This window comes from Schistocerca serialis, chromosome 9 (genome assembly GCF_023864345.2).
Source record: "Schistocerca serialis cubense isolate TAMUIC-IGC-003099 chromosome 9, iqSchSeri2.2, whole genome shotgun sequence".
Lineage (NCBI taxonomy): Eukaryota > Metazoa > Arthropoda > Insecta > Orthoptera > Acrididae > Schistocerca > Schistocerca serialis.
The window spans coordinates 35628821-35650219 of NC_064646.1; the positions used below are offsets into that span (position 1 = coordinate 35628821).

Sequence of the window (21399 nt, forward strand, 5' to 3'; positions counted from 1 at the left end):
GGAAAAATCACTCCTTAATGACAACAGATCCGCGGAAAGAACGCGCGTGCTTCTGCAATCGGGGCAGGTGACTTGATATAAGAGGTAGGCACCCCCCACTGACCATCATCTGATACCCTTGTTTGTTTTAGAATCGAACACGCCGCTAGGACCCATCCAATCAGTTGCTCAACAGTGCTTACTGGCATTTCATACTCTAATGACTTCATGTAAGCCACGGGCACGGGCGTCCGAACAGGGCTGGGGAGGCAAGAGGAGCTAGTTTCGCCCTCCCACTCCTCCCCCTGTACCTCTTGCAGTCTGGAGCATTGAGCTTCTATTCATTACAGAATTCTCATACACTTCTAGCAATGATTTCTCGTAATTCTTTTAAACCTCTCATTTAGCAAACTGTACGATTATGTGGCTCACTGTGGTGAGACAGTACTTTGCCTTCAGCAACTGCTGTATAACTCATGTGTATTTGATTGTCACAATCTTCATGCTAAATTATGCACTCCTTTCGGCGCAGCTGAGTTTTTGTGTTTTCCTGAACTCTAAACAGATGCAGACCTTTGCTGGACAATGTTAAAAAAGAGCCAGTAACTTTATCTTGGAACTCTTCCATTTTGTCGTGTTTGCATAGAAACACAAAATATCAGAAATTGAGTCCGCCTTGATACAAAACACCTTGTTGTTTGTTTACTTGTTTATTTTCCCAAAATTAGTTTCGGCGACAAATATCACAATCATCAGTGTTTTTTTTTAATGTAATACATGCAGAAAATAGCATAGTTATACAACAAACACAGTGACACATTATTACATTTTTACCATACGTTTTCTGAAATATAGTTTTCTATGGAGACTTTCAGAATACCTTATTTATTGTATGTTATAGCATGTTTTTGAGAATTATTTTCGCTGTTTGCGACATATTTCTGTGCTTTTTTTTTCTGTTGCCGTTTTTTCTCAGCGAACATCATGTCATCTGCAACTGTGTGAGCGGCTGTTAGTAAACAAAGCACTACAGGGTGAACTTCGTATGCCAGCAATATACGCTTGGGGTTGCGGTAGTATTGTGGAATCCAATTATTTGGTGTGTACTGGGCTGGTACTTAGTTATTCGTGTACTCACGTTCGTTGGACGGCATCTAGCTGATTCTATACACAGAAAAACAAAACTTCCGCACTTTGCTTATGATCAAGAATGTTACGCCATCTTGCTGTTCGCGCTTGCCGCGAGAGGTGTATCGCATGTTGCGAGAAGGCTGTGAAAACTGTAACGCGAATTACGGCTACCTCTGTTCCCTATTTATGTCTCTCTATGTGTTGTGGAAGTTGTTCTTTGGCGTGTGTGTACTTTCTGTTCTGTGTCCTTGGTCAGTTCTCTCAGAGCGGTAAAGAGTGTGTTGTTGCAAAGTGTTGTGTTTTCGTTTATTACATTTTTCCCTTCGACTATAGCCTTTCGTATGTAGTAATTTTCTTCTATTGTTAGTTGTCGGTATAGTGTGTTGCTGTTTTTCGGAATGTATAGATCGTTTTCGATATTAGTGGGGTTATGGTTATTGTACATTAGATGTTCTGCGGAAGTTGAATGTTGCTGTCACTCTTTAGACCTCTCATGTGCTCTGTGTACCTCGTTCGGAAGTTTCTGTTTGTTTGCCCTATGTATTGGGCCTGACAGGAGTTGCAAGTGAGTTGATATATTCCAGCGTTGCTGAAACTATTTGAGATTATTCTGACTGGTCTTAGTCTTTTCTGAACTGTATTGTTTGTTCTGAATGATTGTTTGTTCTGAATGATATTGGGATCCCTTGCTTTTTCAAGATGTTTCCAGTGCTATGTGATATTTTTTTATTGTATAGTGTGTACCATCTGTCCTTTTTCCTGAAGTGGTGTGGTCTGCTGTGTGTACTGCACGTATCAGCTTTCCCTCGTTGTTGAATTTGTTTTCAACAGCAATTTGTTCGATTATATTTAGTTCCTATGTGTAGTTTTCTGGTTTAATAGGTGTTCTGTTTATCCTCTGGAGCGTGTGTGTGAAACTGACATATTTATGCACTGTCAGGTGGTTGGATGAGCTGTGGATTACAGTGCTTGTGGATGTGGGTTTTCTGTAGATGGAAAATTCATGTTGAATGTTGTTATGTTGTTTCTTGTGATTGTAAGATCCAAGAAATTTAGTTTCTTCTTGTTGTTTTTTTTCCTTTTTCCTTTGTGAAGTGGATCTGTGGGTGTACGGTGTTGATGTTACTGTTTAGTTCTTCTATCCTGTTATTAGTTTCATCTACAAGGCAGATTATGTCAACCACACATCGGTACCAGTAGATTGTTTTGTACCCTCCTTGTTTTACATTGTTATTGAATATTGTATGCTCTATATGGTCCAAGAAAATGTTGACTAAGGTTCCACTTGTGGGGGACCCCATGGGTAGCCCCTCTTGTTGCAAACGGAAGTTGTTGTTGAAAGTGAAGTAGTTTTATTATGTAATTAGCCTAAGAATGGATGAGATTTCATTTATTTGTATGTCTGGGAGTTTCTTGCATAAATATGCCAGTTTCACACACGTGCTCCACAGGATAAACAGAATACCTCTTAAAACCAGAAAACTACACACAGGAACTAAACATAATCAAACAGATTGCTGTAGAAAACTACTACAAAAACAAAATATCACATAGAATTGGAAACATCTTGAAAAAGCAAGGTATCCCAATAACATTCAGAACAAACAATACAGTTCAGAAAAGACTGACCAGTCAGAAAAACCTCAAACAGATTCACCAACGCTAGAATATATTAACTCACTTGCAACTCCTGTGAGGCCCAATACATAGGAAAAACAAGCAGAAACTTCCGAACGAGGTACACAGAGCACGAGAGAGCTCTAAAGTTTGACAGCACACATTCAACTTTCGCAGGACATCTAATGTACAGAAATCGTAACCCCACTAATATTGAAAACGATCTACACATTCTGAAAAACAGCAACTGTCTATACTGACAACTAAGAGTAGAAGAAAATTACTAGATACGAAAGGCTATAGTCGAAGGGAAAAATGTAATAAACGAAAACACAACACTTTGCAACAACACACTCTTCACCGCACTGAGAGAACTTACCAAGGACACAGAACAGAAAGTACACACACGCCAAAGAACAACTTCCACAACACATAGAGAGACATAAATAACGAACAGAAGTCGCGCTACAGTTTTCACAGCCTTCTCGCAACATGCTGTACACCTCTCCCGACACGCGCGAACAGCAAGATGGCGTAATATTCTTGATCATAAACAAGTAGTAGTAGTAGCAGCAGCTTTATTCATCCGTAGATCTCTTTTCACACGGATATAGGACATGTCAAAGTATTTACAAATTTAGATCAATTTAAAATAAGCTAATTCGTAAACACATATATTTACAGACTTCGAGTTAGAGACAATCATTAGATTTACTCCCAGTATACAATACTTTTTTACAAATAACTTATTAATTAATATAATGCCGCACTGTTCACTCATATCTCACTATCAGTCACTGCACACACTATACACACATTGTTTCATAACACTTCACTCACCACACACACACACACACACACACACACACACACACACACACACACACACACACGTGATCTCTGGGCCATTTTCTGTACTGCAACTTCCCATTTGCTATCCTGAAAAACTGAGTCAGCATCCCTCCATAATGAGTGAGATGTTGAGCTCAGAAAGAGGAAGAGGTGTTAGTATTGTGCTATGCAAAGCTTGGGGGTAAGTATTTCTAGAAAGGAAAGAAGGAAAAAAACATAAAGTGTAGGTGTTATGTGGAATTTTGGATGTTTTATAATAATTATTATTTATTTGTATAACTTTTTAAATCAAAGCCCTACTCTGTTTTATCTATGTAATCCTTCAAAATACAAAATTTATTGCGTAACAGGTACTTTCTAGCTGCCTTTTTAAAAAGTGTATTTTTGCAATTTCTTTACTCTCTTTTGGTAATTTATTGTACAGTTTTATTCCTTGGTAGAAAATGCTGTTTTGAGTTTTATGTTTATTTTTTCTTGGTAAATTTAAGTTGAGTCTCTTGTTGCATGGTCATGGACAGAGCTGTTTGTGCAGTAATTACCAATGTTATTTTTGATGTGTACAACTGACTTGCAAATGTATTCACATGGAGCAGTTAAAATCCCCAGTTTTTTGAACAGATCTTTACAATGAGCAGGGCTAGTATTTTTGGTTATTATTCTTATGGCTCTTTTTGGATTTTGAAAATTGTTTTCATATTTTGTGCGTTTGTTCCCCAAAAAAGAAAGCCATAGCTAAAAACTGAGTGTACATCTGAATAATATGAAACTAAAACACACTGCATGTTACACACTGATGACAGGATTCTAAGGTCATAAGATGCTGATGTTACACAGTCCATAGAGGTGCCCTCTACATTTATATTAACATTGTCATTTTTCCTCTTCAAACTGAAATTCATGGCATTAGTTTTCTTTATGTTCAGTGTCATTTTATCGCGTATTGACCAATCATAAACTTCCTTGAGAGTTTCATTTGCTTTCTCGGCAAGGAGTTCCCTGGTTTTCTCAGTGACTATAATATTGCTGTCATCAGCGAAGAGAAATTTGTCACCATGAGTAACACGACTGGGAAAGTCATTGATGTATATCATGAACAGTATTGGTCCTAATATGCTACTTTGCGGAACCCCAGTATTAATGTATTTTGGTTCTGATAAGTGTTTTACTAAATGTTTACATCTATTTGAAGTATGTGTTATCTCTACTCTTTGTACCCTATCTGCTAGGTATGATCGAAACCAGTCATTAACTACCCCTCTTATTCCTAATGCTTCTATTTTATTTAATAGAATCTTGTGGTCGACTGTATCAAACGCCTTAGAAAGATCCAGAAATATGCCTGTGACACACTCATCTTTATAAAGAGCATCAAGTACACCTTTTGTGAATTCTACTATGGCTCACTCCGTATTTTTGCCACCTCGGAAAAAAATGGTTCAAATTGGCTCTGAGCACTATGGGACTTTAACTTCTGAGGTCATCAGTCCCCTAGAACTTAGAACTACTTAAACCTAACTAACCTAAAGACATCACACACATCCATGCCCGAGGCAGGATTCGAACCTGCGATCGTAGCGGTCGCGCGGTTCCAGACTGAAGCGCCTAGAACCGCTCGGCCACTCCGGCCGGCGCCACCTCGGAAACCAAACTGTGATTCGCTTAAAAGACTGTATTTATTCAGGTAATTCATTAATCTGTCTTTCATAATTGCTTCTACTATTTTTGAGAATGCTGACAGCAGAGAAATGGGCCAGTAGTTTTCTATGTCTTCTGAATTACCTTTCTCAAGCAAAGGTACAACTCTTGCCTGTTTTAACTGCTCTGGAAATGTCCCTGATGTGAAGGATTCATTTATTATATTTGTCAAGAGGCCTTGTAGAATCGCTATGCATTGTTTCAGTACACACATTGGTACTTCATCTAAGCCTACTGAGTTTTTATTTTTTTTTTTAGTTTTTGAACAGTTACATTGACTTCATTCTCTGGGAATTTTTGCTGCAACTTCTCTACAATACTTGAAAAATGCTCGTTTACATAGTTTACTAAGTGTCGTGGATCATTTATTACCTTATCCCCCTCCCATAGATATTCTGCATTTGTTTGCCTCTCCCAGTTTCCTTTTTTATAACATCCCAGACTGCTTTGCTTTTATTCTCTGCATTATATATTATTTTGTTATTAAATGACTTTTTTGCAGCAATCAGCACCTTCCTATAGATCTTTTTGTATCTATGATATAAGGTTAAGAATTCAGGATCGTTGTGAATCGTTTTCATGGAAATGACGTGTTCAAGTGTTTGGGAGGACTTCTTAATCTGCTTTTGTGAGATGTTGATACAGACATACATACTTTTGGAAATGCCTTTTCAAAGTTCAATTTAAACAATGTGGAGAATTTAGAGAATTTCGTATTCACTTTGGTTTCCTTATACACTTAATCCCATCTTTGTTTTGCTAGTTCTTTTGGAAAATCATTTATTTTGATTTCTGATAGATGTCGTTTGTAGGCTTGTACTTTAGGGACTGATTCGATGCCTGATGTTACTGTTGTTATTTGACAGAGATGGTCTGATAGTCCGAGATCTTTTACAGCTACATCACATTTTTCCCTGTCCATATTTGTGGCCGCATGATCAATTACTGCTTGCAGCAACCCTTGTTGCACTATTGACCAATAGGGTCATGCCAGAACTTCGAAGGATGTTTATGAAGATGCTGCTGGATTCATTTATGATATTAGTGTTGATGTTAATGTCCCCACACAGATAATGTCACGTCACCGCCAGCAAGGAAGGCCCCCCAAATCACACAAAGAAAAATAGATACAGAAAAATTAACAAACCTGCAAGAACAAATAACACAAATAGAAACTTTTTTAGAGAACGAGACCTTGAAAACAGACTAAGGAAAAAGACAATGTATGGGAAACTATAAATGAAGAAGATGTAAAAGAAGTAATAAAAATACTGAAGAACAAGAAAGCAGCAGGACCTGATAATATATATTATGAACATATAAAAGATGCAAAAGAGGCCCTCCAGCACATATGGATCAAATTAGTCAACAAAAGCCTGGAACTTGGAATAATTCCGACCCAATGGAGACACTCGACAAGAAAAGTCCTCTACAAAAGTAGAGGAGACCCGACGGACCCAAACAAGTACAAAGGCTTAGGCCTGGAAAATACTCAGTTAAAGACGTTTTCAAAGATAATTATACAAAAAATCAAAGCCTGTGTGGACAGTCATCTCCCAGAACGACAAATGGGCTTCAGATCTGGAAGATCAACACTTGCGGCAGTCAGGCTTCTTCTAAACAACATCGACGAAGCGCTACAAAAGAAACAAATGTTCTACACAGTGTCCATAGACTTCACCAAAGCCTACTGGAAAGAGATCTCATAGTCCGATAACTGGAAAACACAATGGGAGAAGATAGCATATGGGCAAGAATAATCAAGTCAATCCTCTAATACAACTTAATCACAATATCGGACAACCTCTCTTTTTCGAACCTCATTTTGCAATCGAACGGAGTCTTACAAGGTGACCCAATGAGCCCTTTACTCTACATTCTTGCCACTGAAGAAGTACTGCGAATTGGAGAAAATGAAGATGATGTACACATATATGCATACGCTGACGACATAGCCGTAGGTTCAACACATATACAGAAGCTGTAGAAAATCATTGAGACAATAGACAAATGGTGCAGTGAACACAAACTAAACCTTAACATAACAAAGACAGAAATGGTGATTTTCAGAAAAGGAGGCAAAACCCCCAAGAATGCGGAAATCAACATCAGAGGACAAAAAATAAAAATCTCATCAGACTTTAAATACTTAGGGGTGACATTGCAACGAACAGCCAAGTGCTTCACAAAACACAGAACGTGCAGCCCAACCAATAATAGCAATACAGGACATCAAAAACATCCGCCTACTCAATCTAGAAACGGCCATGAAATTATTCAAGGCAAAAATCTTGCCAGTCCTTGCCTATGGGATGGTGGTTATATGGGACCACCTGACAGAAAAAAATCTAGAAACACTAGAAAAGGTAAAATCGACTTATCTTAAAAGAGCAATAGGTCTCTCAAAGACAACAAGATCTAGACTAGTGTACCTGTTAGCGAGAGAGACATTCCGAATTGAAGATCAAACTTCGATATATGATGCCACACACCAGGACTTCCAGAAATCAACTGAAGATCATAGAGGACAAATGAGAAAAAGTATGGCCGGAGTTCTATGGCACCGAAGCAATGACGAACCGCTCATGGACAGCACCAAACTCCGAACTGCGACATGCCGTAACTAGATTTTCTATTCACGGCTTTCATCATCTAATTTGCAAAAAGAAAACTTATCACGATCCAGCCACAACCTGTGTATGTGAACTGTGTAACGAAGCCTGTGAACGATATCACACAGAACTGTGCAGTAAAAGAGTGAAATCGATAAATGAATATGCAAAAATGTAAATGTAAAATGTTAAGCAAAGTAGCTGTATATGGCTATTTGGCTGCAATTTTATTATTTAATAAAAGATTTATGTTGACCTTTGTACTTGAGACTTTATCTAGAACTTATGTTAATTTATTGAAAAATGTGTCCACACTACTACTGGGAGATCTATACACACACAAAATGATTAATTTCTTGATGATATCAAGTCCTGTTAATTCAATAGCTGATATTTCAAAGTGTGTATCTTCACTTACTGTACTGAGGTCAGGTCTTGATTTGAACTGTGTTCCTTTTCTGATATAAATGCATGATCCTCCACCCCTTGAAGTAGTTCTGCACTAAGAGTTTGCCTTTTCATACAGTGATAATACTACATGTTGGATTTCTGTGTCTCTACACCAGTGCTCAATAGTACAAACTACTGTGCAGTTGAAAGATTGGAGCTCAACTTCTAATAGTTGTATTTTATTTTTTATTTATTGCATGTTTTGATGGAGGATTGTTAAGTCTGTGAAATGCCCCGTGTTACTCTTTCCAATGGTTTGTTTTTCTTTGTGACATCTGGTATATGTGATATTTGAAGTGTTAAAATCTGTTTTGTGAGTAACTGTTTCAGTATTTTTTAAACTACTGGAAATACTCTTTAGGCAGGGGAACCTGTTGTCTGGATTTATCCTAAAAAAGACCTACTTTTCCTACCTATGACAACAGGTATTTCACCATGTGTGGCGCGACATCCACCCCCTGTACTTTCATGAATCAGCTGTACCAATCTTCCCTTCCCAGTCTTGTTTCGGTGTAGGCCATGCCTAGTGAAACCCCATCTGTTGATAGTCCGACGGGCACCAGAGAAACTTTAGCAAAGTTGGTTGTCCTTAGAGCCATTCCTAACCCCACATTGATTCGCCTCACAGCTCCATCAAGGTGTGGTCGATCATGACGCCGGAACAGCTCAACAAAGTGTACGTTGATGCCATGAGTCAGGGAAGCTATCTTGTCCAGGTCACCGCCTATGTCATACGCCCCACCCCTGTCCAAACTGTTTCCCGCCCCACCCACTATCACTACATGATCTTCATTTGTAAAGTCCTTACATAAAGACCCTAGGTCCTCTATCACATGACTTAGCCCTGCATTTGGCTTGAAGATACTGGTGGCCTGGTACGCTGCCCCTAAACATTCCTGTAACTGAGGGCCTACCTACACCTCGCCCGTGGCTACTACCTACCTACCAGCAGCACTTTCTTCTTCCTAACACTTTGTACACTCCTAGGCTTCTTGGCCTCCGTTGAAGTGTGCTGCACATTTCCTGCTCCTCGTTCTACAAAGTGCGAAAGTTTTGTTTTTCTGTGTATAGAATCAGCTAGATGCCGTCCAACGAACGTGAGTACACGAATAACTAAGTAACAGGAGGATCTGCAGCGAATTGACCCATGGTGCAGGGAATGGCAATTCAATCTCAATGTAGACAAGTGTAATGTGCTGCGAAGACAGAGAAAGAAAGATCCCTTATCATTTAGCTACAAAATAGCAGATCAGCAACTGGAAGCAGTTAATTCCATAAATTATCTGGCAGTACGCATTAGGAGTGATTTAAAATGGAATGATCATATACAGGTGATCGTCGGTAAAGCAGATGCCAGACTGAGATTCATTGGAAGAATCCCAAGGAAATGCAATCCGAAAACAAAGCAAATAGGTTACAGTACGCTTGTTCGCCCACTGCTTGAATACTGCTCACCGGTGTGGGATCCGTACCAGATAGGGTTGATAGAAGAGATAGAGAAGATCCAACGGAGAGCAGCGCGCTTCGTTACAGGATCATTTAGTAATCGCGAAAGCGTTACGGGATGATAGATAAACTCCAGTTGAAGACTCTGCAGGAGAGACGCTCAGCAGCTCAGTATGGGCTTTTGTTGAAGTTTCGAGAACATACCTTCACCGAAGAGTCAAGCAGTATATTGCTCCCTCCTACGTATATCTCGCGAAGAGACCATGAGGATAAAATCAGAGAGATTAGAGCCCACACAGAAGCATACCGACAATCCTTCTTTCCACGAACAATACGAGACTGGAATAGATGGGGAGAACTGATAGAGGTAGTCAGGGTACCCTCCGCCACACACCGTCAGGTGGCTTGCGGAGTATGGATGTAGATGTTTAGATCAAAAACGCTAATTTTAGAGTCTTCTCACTTATTAGTTCTCGGTGAATATCATAAATCATGCTGGGAAGAAGATTCAGCTGATGAATTAGTCCTTATTTGCCACAACACCACACATTTTCTGAAATTATGTTTGTTATCTATCTGTTTTACACGCATATATATCGATTTATGAAGTACCTGTGTTTCCTCTACCTTCCTCACACTTGATTTGTTTTAATGTTGTACTCCTATCCTCCTTTCTCATTCCTCCACTCTTTGAATGACAGAGTGAATGATGTGTGTGGGTATCGCGTTTTCAGTGTGTTTGGTGGTGGGTAAACTTCTGATCTGCTGCGGTGGCAGTTAAGCCAGCTGCTGTGTAGGCTAAGAGTGAGGCAAGGAGGTTTGGCCCCCTCTGGTCGAAGCGCTATCGTGCTCAAGTTGGCAGGGTGCACAAAGCGTTTAGATCTTAACATTTTACTTTTATACTGTTTTTGTTGATCTTCCTATATTTAATGATAATGTTTCGTTCTGACAACTCCCGCTACCTACGTGGACACAGATTTTGCTAGTGCGCTTTTCTCTGGTTTCTGGAAATTTGGTGAGTGAGGTTGCTCGTGGGAGATATATAATGACTGAGATCGTGTAAGTTTCAGTCTAGATGAAGTCTCAATCCATTTCTTTCATAGCTTCAGATCGTAAGAATTATGCGGAAAATTTTATTCGGTATAGGGACTGGTAATGTTTTTGTTATTGTTCGATTTTATAGGTAATTACTTTGTTCAGCCCCCCCCCCCCCCCCCCCCAATGAACCATGGACCTTGCCGTTGGTGGAAAGGAAGGTTTGCGTGCCTCAGCGATACAGATAGCCGTACCGTAGTTGCAACCACAACGCAATGGTTCCTGAAGAGGGGCAGCAGCCTTTTCAGTAGTTGCAGGGGCAACAGTCTGGATGATTCACTGATCTGGCCTTTTAACACTAACCAAAACGGCCTTGCTGTGCTGGTACTGCGAACGGCTGAAAGCAAGGGGAAACTACGGCCGTAATTTTTCCCGAGGGCATGCAGCTTTACTGTATGATTAAATGATGATGGCGTCCTCTTGGGTAAAATATTCCGGAGGTAAAATAGTCCCCTATTCGGATCTCCAGGCGGGGACTACTCAAGAGGACGTCGTTATCAGAAGAAAGAAAACTGGCGTTCTACGGATCGGGGAGTGGAATGTCAGATCCCTTAATCGGGCAAGTAGGTTAGAAAATTAAAAAAGGGAAATGGATAGGTTAAAGTTAGATATAGTGGGAATTAGTGAAGTTTGGTGGCAGGAGGAACAAGACTTTTGGTCAGATGAATACAGGGTTATAAATACAAAATCAAATAGGGGTAATGCAGGAGTAGGTTTAATAATAAATAAAAAAAAAATAGGAGTGCGGGTAAGCTACTACAAACAGCATAGTGAACGCATTATTGTGGCCAAGATAGACACGAAGCCCACGCCTACTACAGTAGTACAAGTTTATATGTCAACTAGCTCTGCAGATGACGAAATAATTGAAGAAATGTATGATGAAATAAAAGAAATTATTCAGGTAGTGAAGGGAGACGAAAATTTAATAGTCATGGGTCACTGGAATTCGGTAGTAGGAAAAGGGAGAGAAGGAAACGTAGTAGGTGAATATGGATGGGGCTAAGAAATGAAAGAGGAAGCCGCCTGGCAGAATTTTGCACAGAGCATAACTTAATCATAGCTAATACTTGGTTTAAGAATCATGAAAGAAGGTTGTATACATGGAAGAAGCCTGGAGATACTGACAGGTTTCAGATAGATTACATAATGATAAGACAGAGTTTTAGGAACCAGGTTTTAAATTGTAAGACATTTCCAGGGGCAGATGTGGACTCTGATCACAATCTATTGGTTATGAACTGTAGATTACAACTAAAGAAACTGCAAAAGCGTGGGAATTTAAGAAGATGGGACCTGGATAAACTGAAAGAACCAGAGGTTGTACAGAATTTCAGGGAGAGCATAAGGGAACAATTGACAGGAATAGGGGAAAGAAATACTGTAGAGGAAGAATGGGTAGCTTTGAGAGATGAAGTAGTGAAGGCAACAGAGGACGCAGTAGGTAAAAAGACGAGGGCTAGTAGAAATCCTTGGGTAACAGGACAAATACTGAATTCAATTTATGAAAGGAGAAAATATAAAAATGCAGTAAATGAAGCAGGCAAAAAGGAATACAAACGTCTCAAAAAGAAGATTGATAGGAAGTGCAAAATGGCTAAGCAGGGATGGGTAGAGAACAAATGTAAAGAAGTAGAGGGTTATCTCACTAGGGGTAAGATAGACACTGCCTACAGGAAAATTAAAGAGACCTTTGGAGAACAGAGAACCACTTGTATGAATATCAAGAGCTCAGATGGAAACCCAGTTCTAAGCAAAGAAGGGAAAGCAGAAAGGTGGAGGGAGTATATAGAGGGCCTATACAAGGGCAATGTACTTGAGGACAATATTATGGAAATGGCAGAGGATGATGATGAAGATGAAATGGGAGATACGATACTGCGTGAAGAGTTTCACAGAGCATTGAAAGACCTGTGTCGAAACAAGGCCCCGGGAGTAGACAACATTCCATTAGAACTACTGACGGCCTTGGGAGAGCCAGACCTGACAAAATTCTACCATCTGGTGAGCAAGATGTATGAGACAGGCGAAATACCCTCAGCCTTCAAGAAGAATATAATAATTCCAATCCCAAATAAAGCAGGTGTTGACAGATGTGAAAATTATCGAACAATCAGTTTAATAAGTCACGGATGGAAAATAGTAAGGAGAATTCTTTACAGACGAATGGAAAAAACTGGTAGAAGCCGAGATCGGGGAAGATCAGTTTGGATTCCGTCGAAATGTTGGAACACGTGAGGCAATACTGACCCTACGACTTATCTTAGAAGAAAGATTAAGGAAAGGCAAACCTACATTTCTAGCATTTGTAGACTTATAGAAAGCTTTCGACAATGTTGTTTGGTATACTCGCTTTCAAATTCTGAAGGTGCCAGGGGTAAAATACAGGGAGCGAAAGGCTATTTACAATTTGTACAGAAGCCAGATAGCAGTTATAAGAATCGAGGGGCATGAAAGGGAAGCAGTGGTTGGGAAGGGAGTGAGACAGGGTTGTAGTCTCTCCCATATGCTATTCAATCTGTATATTGAGCAAGCAGTGAAGGAAACAAAAGAAAAATTCGGAGTAGGTATTAAAATCCATGGAGAAGAAATAAAAACTTTGAGGTTCGCCGATGACATTGTAATTCTGTCAGAGACAGTAAACGACTTGGAAGAGCAGCTGAACGGAATGGACAGTGTCTTGAAGGGAGGATACAAGATGAACATCAACAAAAGCAAAACGAGGATAATGGAATGTAGTCGAATTAAGTCGGGTGATGCTGAGGGTATTAGATTAGGAAATGAGGCACTTAAAGTAGTAAAGGAGTTTTGCTATTTGGGGAGCAAAATAACTGATGATGGTCGAAGTAGAGAGGATATAAAATGTAGACTGGCAATGGCAAGGAAAGCGTTTCTGAAGAAGAGAAATTTGTTAACATCGAGTATACATTTAAGTGTCAGGCAGTCATTTCTGAAAGTATTTGTATGGAGTGTAGCCATGTATGGAAGTGAAACATGGACAAGAAGAGAATAGAAGCTTTCGAAATGTGGTGTTACAGAAGAATGCTGAAGATTAGATGGATAGATCACATAACTAATGAGGAGGTATTGAATATGATTGGGGAGAAGAGAAGTTTGTGGCACAACTTGACCAGAAGAAGGGATCGGTTGTTAGGACATGTTCTGAGACATCGAGGGATCACCAATTTAGTATTGGGGGGCAGTGTGGAGGGTAAAAATCGTAGAGGGAGACCAAGAGATGAATACACTAAGCAGATTCAGAAGGAACAATAACAACAACAACTTTGTTCAGCCGAAACTGAGGAATGTGGGAGCGTGGTTTACGAGCCACGCTTGGTCTCAGCTGGAATTCGTGTTTTCGTTAGTTTCATCTCTATTTTGTATTTTCTATTCGTTTAGTACGTGTTCCTTTGTTTGTTCTATCCCACAAGTTTGTCGATGGTTAGAAAGTCGTAAGTTCTCGGGAACTGTTCGTCTTGCAATTATTTCGCAGCAATTTACTGTGTGGGTAATACCTTCCAGATTAACCAATTTTTCGGAATGTTAATATTTTATTTTGGTCTGGCTTTGTGTAACTTGTGCCACGTGCTTGAAAAACGAATGAGACTTCAGCTCGTCGCTTTTCAGTTCTTTTTCTTCACTGGTGGGGTTTAAATGTTTAAACTACATTTATGTGCATTTATGACTATTCGTATCGTCGGTTTTTTTTTATTTCCCTGCCCGGGTGCCTTGTATGGTTATGCCACTTGATGTGGCCAACAGTATGCTTGAGGTCGTGATTATTTTGCCATTGCAATTTGTTGTAGGTTTAACACTTCGGAACTGTGGAATGCTCGTGGTTTGTTCGACATCAGAACTCGTCCGGCCACATAGTTCTTTCTGTCCGCTTTAAGTGACTCGGTATTTCTGTGCGTTATTGAATCACTATTTCCGATCTGAATTGCATTTCGAATCGCAATTCCCATTCAGTTCGAGCTGTGAATTTCCTGCTTAATCATTGATGCGTAAGCCTTTGCCGATTATGTGTGTTCGTGGTGCACGTTGTAATCGTTCTAGCTGCTCTTCCTTTTTCCATGTGGTGCTGGCATGGATGCAAATTGCGCGTATGATTTCTGAGCATTAAATTATTCCTATGTTAATAGGTAACTAATGGTTTACTAGCCCATGAGGCAAGGAGTTTGCTTAGTTGTTGCACTTGCGTGCTTACTTAAAGGAGGCACCAGCAACCATAATGGTTTTGTGTAAATGTGCCGTATTTTTCCAAATGTTTGAATACAACAGATGTTCAGTCCAATTTCAACCGGATTTCGGCGTTACTGCCAATGATCAATCCCATACATCCTGATTTCCTTTTTATAGGATACATCCTATGGCATTTTCCCCTGCGCAAATGTATACGGGGGCACTCCTTTATTTTTGTTATTAAAGATTCAGTTTATAGAGTGCACAACTCGGGAACCGATTGATTGTCTGATTAATGACAGGTTTAAGCTGTGAGTCGTCTACTTTTAGCCTCCCCCATGCACAAATACTAGTATTTGAATGTGTACTATCCTTTGATGACAGAGGTTTGTCCTCTGCTTGTTAAATGTAAATTATTTATTGTCGAGCCAGGAGAAGCACGTGGGGCTGCAGATACTTTTAATTAATCTTGAGATTCTGCCACTAATTGCACCTCTGGCTCAGTTCACTCGATTATTCTGAATTAAATCAATTGATCAGTCAATTATTATGCAAACCAACAATATATATATCGACGACTATCATTTAATGGCGACCCTGAATTATATCTATATTGAATTAGACCTGGTACTGAATATTCCATAACAGATGGGCATCGTTCATGAAGATTTCCATAACCACAAAGAATTAAGGGAATAGTTCAGTTTCTTAGATTCCAACAAGTAAGACATTAAAATGTCTCACATGTTACATTAAGTACCGGGAGCTAGCAGGTACAATGGGCGAGATGTGATACAAAGAACGCATGAGAGTCTGGAAATATGGGACAAATCACTCCTGATTTGCACAAAATCTCAGAGATCATAATCGCAAGCTAGCTTCTACGGAAAATATGCACATAAATCAGAATAAACATTTAAAGACTCTTACTAAGCTTGCAAGAGGGAAAAGCGGGCAACACACATATACACAGATAAGTAATGAGACACTAGTAAACAGTCAGTGTGGCAAAGGTAATCGCTTACAGTTGTTTTAAGAAAATCAGCAGTTCTTACCAGATATATAGTAGTGTTTCACAGCACTTAGCTAACGGATTATTGAAACTGTAAAACAAAAATGAGCGCGACGTGAAAATATGTAGATGTTTTATAACTGCGACCTTTAATCTATGGTTATGTAAATGGGAATGCAGATTTTAGTCGCACAAATGAATGATTGTTAGGTGAGGATTTAGTCATTTAAAAAGTATGGGGTCAACTATTCACGGAACTATTGACAGGATAATTTTGAATTACACATCATCATCATTATCTCTGTGACCATGTCGGTTAGCAATTTCTTAGTTGACTGCGGGTTTATGAAAGAGAACACCCTTTCGACGGTTCTTTCGGCATTGGCATTGTGCCTTAGAATTGCAGAACAATATTCTGCCAGTTTCAGTAACTGATATACCTTTAAATCCTTATGGTATATACCTTAGTCCTCCTCATACTTCTTCCTCGCGCTTGTATCATTAGCTTGGAACGGACCTTAGTTGTACGTTATCTACTTCACCGCTGAAAAGCCTAACGAAGGCCGGACTCGCATATACATGGCCGGTCACTCGGCAACCCTACTGCTAGCAGTCGTATCCGTTAAGTTGTTGTACAGAGCATCTTCTTTACTTTCCAATTTATCTTAGAAGAACGTAACAGGGGTTAAACTTCTCGCTTGCTGTTTTCCTCTGTGCTACTCGTTGCTGTATTCCTCAATTACTTATCCTACCTTGCGATCTGATGCTGTCAAAATATTTAAATGTCTTACATGCTTTGACGTGTTGTCCATCTACTATTATGTTTCCTACATTTTCTCCGCTGCATTGATATTCAATCTTTTGAAAGTTTACTTTCTATCCCCATTTATCTTATTATTCTAATAATTTTCTTAGCATAAAGCAAATATCATCTTCACTAGCCGCCACCATCACCTCATCACCTGCGACGAACAAGGTACACATACACTGGTACTTTATCATCTAAATGCCCATCCCTGCACACTACCTTTCCCTCCAGAAGTCTAAAGCTATCTGCATATATATTTTAAACAATGCAGGAGACAAGAAACCCCTGCTTTAATCTTTTTGTAATTTTGAAAGGCTGTGACGAAACTTTGCTACCCACATTGACTACACAATATGCAAACTTAAATAGTTTGCATATATGTCTAACTTACGTCAAGTACACTCCTCCTAGGGACTTCAAATAGTTTCTTCAGCGGCACTACACGTTATACACCTTGTCCAGACCCGCAAACACTAAATGGCTTCTCAGAATCCTTTCTAGTCTCTCTCCTTTCCAGTCATTAATTGTCTTACGAATAAAAGTGTTGTCGCCACAAGATCTCCCCATGTGGGAAAAATAATTTGCTCTTCAACGTCTATCAGCATCCCCACTATCCTGCCTTTAAGCACCCGACCACACAACCTGCCAACACAGTTTGTACTACTGGCTCCACGATAATTTTCACAAAGCTTCACATTAAACAGCCATTAAGCAGCCTTACAATTTGGCAGTTATGGTAGGAACTATGTGCTCAGTCTTCTTTCTAACCTTCCCTTCCTCGCATTTGCGTCTTTCAACACGAGTAGGAGACACGCGCGAGCGAGACGCGGTGGGACACTCTTCTGCCTCGCTCTCTCTGCGCGTAGCGCGGTTGCGATGTACTTAAGCTCTTTCGGCCTACGAAAAATAAAGTTGCGCGCACACACACATGAGAATAGCATCGGCTACTATATATACAGGTTGATTCCATGGCGATGTTACAAAATTTTGGGGATTATCGATAAGGATAAATGTATCAATTTTAGGTAAGGGGCCTTGGTTTGGAAGCATCCGAGTCGAAAGTTATAAGCGAAAATCACTGTGATACCTCTGACAGCGGAATGCATGTACCGGTATACAGCTGTTGCTAATATTGTGGGTACGTACCTGTCAAAAGTGTTAGTATGAACCAAAACAAGAAAAAAAAGTGCAATAAACATGGTCTCTAAAATGTATACATTAAGAGATATGTGCACAAGTTCATCTTCGCTACTGTGAAATATGTCTCTTCTGCTGAACAAGTGCTCACAGCTTTTGAAGTGTCCGTTTCAGAGGTCATGCTTACTAGATTTTTTTTCTTGTTTTAGTCCGTAATACCATCATAGGCGCCGACTTTTGAAAATCTTGGCGTATGCTCATCAGGTTACACTTTAAAACTCATAATTACCCTCTATATAATTATAGTAAGTGTAAATGGCACAAAAGTAACTTAAAATAGATGAACACTCATCTAAACAGGGTGAGACTGGAACGTGCCACCCCTGGCAGTTGTTTCGCTGATGAATTCGTTGATTAAAGGTTCAGTTCCCTTGCGAGATCGGAATGTATGTTCAACAATGCTACACGATTTAACCGGTCTTGGTTCATGGCGGCTCTGGTGTAAGTTTTCTGTCTTTAAGTGCAGAAAACGAACGTTCTGCAGTACACGTGGATACAGATATCGTTAAAAGAAGTCGCAAAAATTTTACATATTCTTGTATTATGTTCTTCAGAGCTACACACTTGTCATCCTCTTGCGTACTCGAGTATTTCACTACGGTTTCAAAGCTGTCTAGTGTAACATTGTTATTTTACCACATCCAACAAAATATCTCTATGAAAACCCAGTCTAGCATACTCGAAGTCGTCATTTTGGAAAGATATAACGTAACTATCTTCTTTGCCTATTTTGAGAAGGCGTGGCAATTTCGGGCGGAAACCTGCTTTTAAAGCTACTTATTGTTTGATCCACAGTGTCAAAAAATAGAAATCGCCACTTTTCTTGAATATCTCATGAATTACAATCTGGTGAGCAAAATGTATGAGACAGGCGAAATACCGTCAGACTTCAAGAAGGATATAGTAATTCCAATCCCAAAGAAAGCAGGTGTTGACAGATGTGAAAATTACCGAACTATCAGTCTAATAAGTCACGGCTGCAAAATACTAACACGAATTCTTTACAGACGAATGGAAAAACTAGTAGAAGCCAACCTCGGGGAAGATCAGTTTGGATTCCGTAGAAATATTGGACGCTACGACTGATGTAAATAGCCGCGGGCTTAGTTTCTTTTATCCGTGACTGTAATTCTTGCAAACAACCGGCAACGTTTGTTGCGTCGTCATAGGGTTGCCTACAATTGTTCATAGAAATAGAATATCTTAATAATACATCCTTCGCAGATTTAAACACGGTATCTATCACAGTTAATAGGCGCTCATAAAAATCATGAAACAACTCATAAAAAGCAAAATTCTGGTCAGTAGAATGGAAACAGACATCTGCTCTCTAATTGATACATCGGATGTCTCGTCCAACATTATGCATATAAATCATATTCTTTTATTTGTTGAATCAAAATTCTCCGAAGAGACTTGCTTATCAATGTTATTATATTAATTATGTCATGAGACATCCAATTGTTAACTAGTCTGATAAATCCAGAGTTTCATTACGGGCACATCCTCGGAACGTGATTTCAGAAGATTTGACAAAATCAGGAGACTTATCACCATGAACAGACAAGGTGAATCCTTGGCAAACCAACAAGAATACTGAAGTAAGAAACAGTAGCGGCCTGCATTTCTTTTGCTTTAGAATGACTAACTGATGACAGAATAATTACTCCTTTTTTATAGAATTATTTGTACTAACTGAATACATATGCAAATTACTTTTTGCATGAGATCTGAATCGTTTTAGGGCAATGGACCAATTCTTAAAGTCGCACTTAACGAACGCATTACAGAAATGCTTGTTCGCAGTGACAGCTTTTGGAGACAATCTCATGTTTTCACGCACAGACCTACGCAAGAAACAAACTCTGACGTCGTTTTTCGTCGTACTGAATCCATGTATATGTTTTTACTTTCAGTACCACTATCATCTGTTGTGGAATTACCATAGCAACAGAATTCATCGTCACACGCTGCCGGAGATAGATCACTTTTACTGCTACACGCTGTCGATTCGTATCACCATCACGATTATCAAAGTCCTTTTGTATTTCACGATACACTTATCCATCTTAATAATTTTGACACGCAAGACATGACGACGTAATTCCTAGCACAGGCGAAGTAGGCCAAATACAACACAAATTAACGTTTAATGGTCTACACGTTATGACTACTTCGTTGTTCGTTCAACTGATGAAGTCTGGAAATTCAAATTCAGTGTAAGTTACACTTTTTCATCTTAATTTCACAAGACAAAAGTATCTCATTGGCTGTTGCGTTTCGTGACTGTTGCAGAGCTGCCAATTAAAGCACAAAGAATTTCGCCAAGTTGTTATAAGTGCTGTCCATTTACTGAATGTTTTAGCTAGGAGCGATGGGGCGCTCTTTCTAGCAGGTACGTCGGCTCACTGGTAGTCAAAAGATTATCTTAAAAGAAACCGCTAATTAAATTCGTACTTTGTAGTGTTAATGTTTTCACCGTATCGTACCAATCGGTTGCATTTCTAGTTATTTAATACAATAAAAAAATAATTATTATTATAGGTTACCGCCTTCAGTTTACATTATTGACTTAACAAGCGGCATCCCCTTAATATTCGCAGTTATTAGGAAACGGCCGCTTCGCTTTTATGTCAACGTGGGTTTTTTATTCCGTCGAATTCAATTAGCAGTTTGTTTTATGATAACATTTTACAGCGGTGTATTACAAAAGCCTGCCGCCCATCAATGCGATGTGAGTCGCTTTTAATTACGTTCAAGAAGCAAACCTTTACAGCGCCGGTTAGGTACAATGAAAATGCAGAATGATTTTTCGCTTATAACTTTCGACTCGGTCGTTTCCGTAGCCGGCTTCCTCACCTCAAATTGACACGTTATCCTTCTCCATCATTCCTGAAAGTTTGTGTCATCACAGAATCACCCTGTGAATGTCCTTATGGTACCTGTCGTTAATCCTGCTTATTACTCGCAAATAACGGTATTAACGTGGAACGGGCCTCAGTTGTGAGGTATCTACTTCATCGTAAAAAGCCTCAAAAAAGTCAGACAGTCCGAACTTGTATAATTTGGCCACACAGGACCGGATACCTGCCAACCCCTCTTATCACAGTGGTTGGTTAGTTTGTTGCATCAAAAAGGGAGCTCCTTTTTGTTGCGGTCAAAGTTAAATTAAATGGAACTTAATACAGCAGCGGAGTGCTTGTCAGTCGTGTATAATTTTTTGATTCTATTTAGCATATTGTTGTTGTTTCCTCAGTGTACATTGCTGAACGAATAATGATTGATTTGGAAAAGGAAAGATTATTAAGCTCTGGAGCTAGTGC

The 21399-nt window shown here is 39.5% G+C and overlaps 2 protein-coding genes across 10 annotated transcripts in view; one reads left to right on the forward strand and one right to left on the reverse strand.

Moving 5' to 3' along the window:
* The window catches only part of LOC126419883 (trichoplein keratin filament-binding protein), a 791911-nt gene that overhangs the window by 298873 nt on the left and 471639 nt on the right, over nt 1-21399 (reverse strand). The window lies entirely within an intron of this gene.
* LOC126418803 (peptidoglycan-recognition protein SB1-like) overlaps nt 1-21399 on the forward strand; it is a 143892-nt gene that overhangs the window by 96295 nt on the left and 26198 nt on the right. The window contains exon 2 of the mRNA XM_050085738.1: nt 20774-20810. Within this exon, the coding sequence (XP_049941695.1) occupies nt 20774-20810 (37 nt within the window). The remainder of the gene's footprint in view (nt 1-20773; nt 20811-21399) is intronic.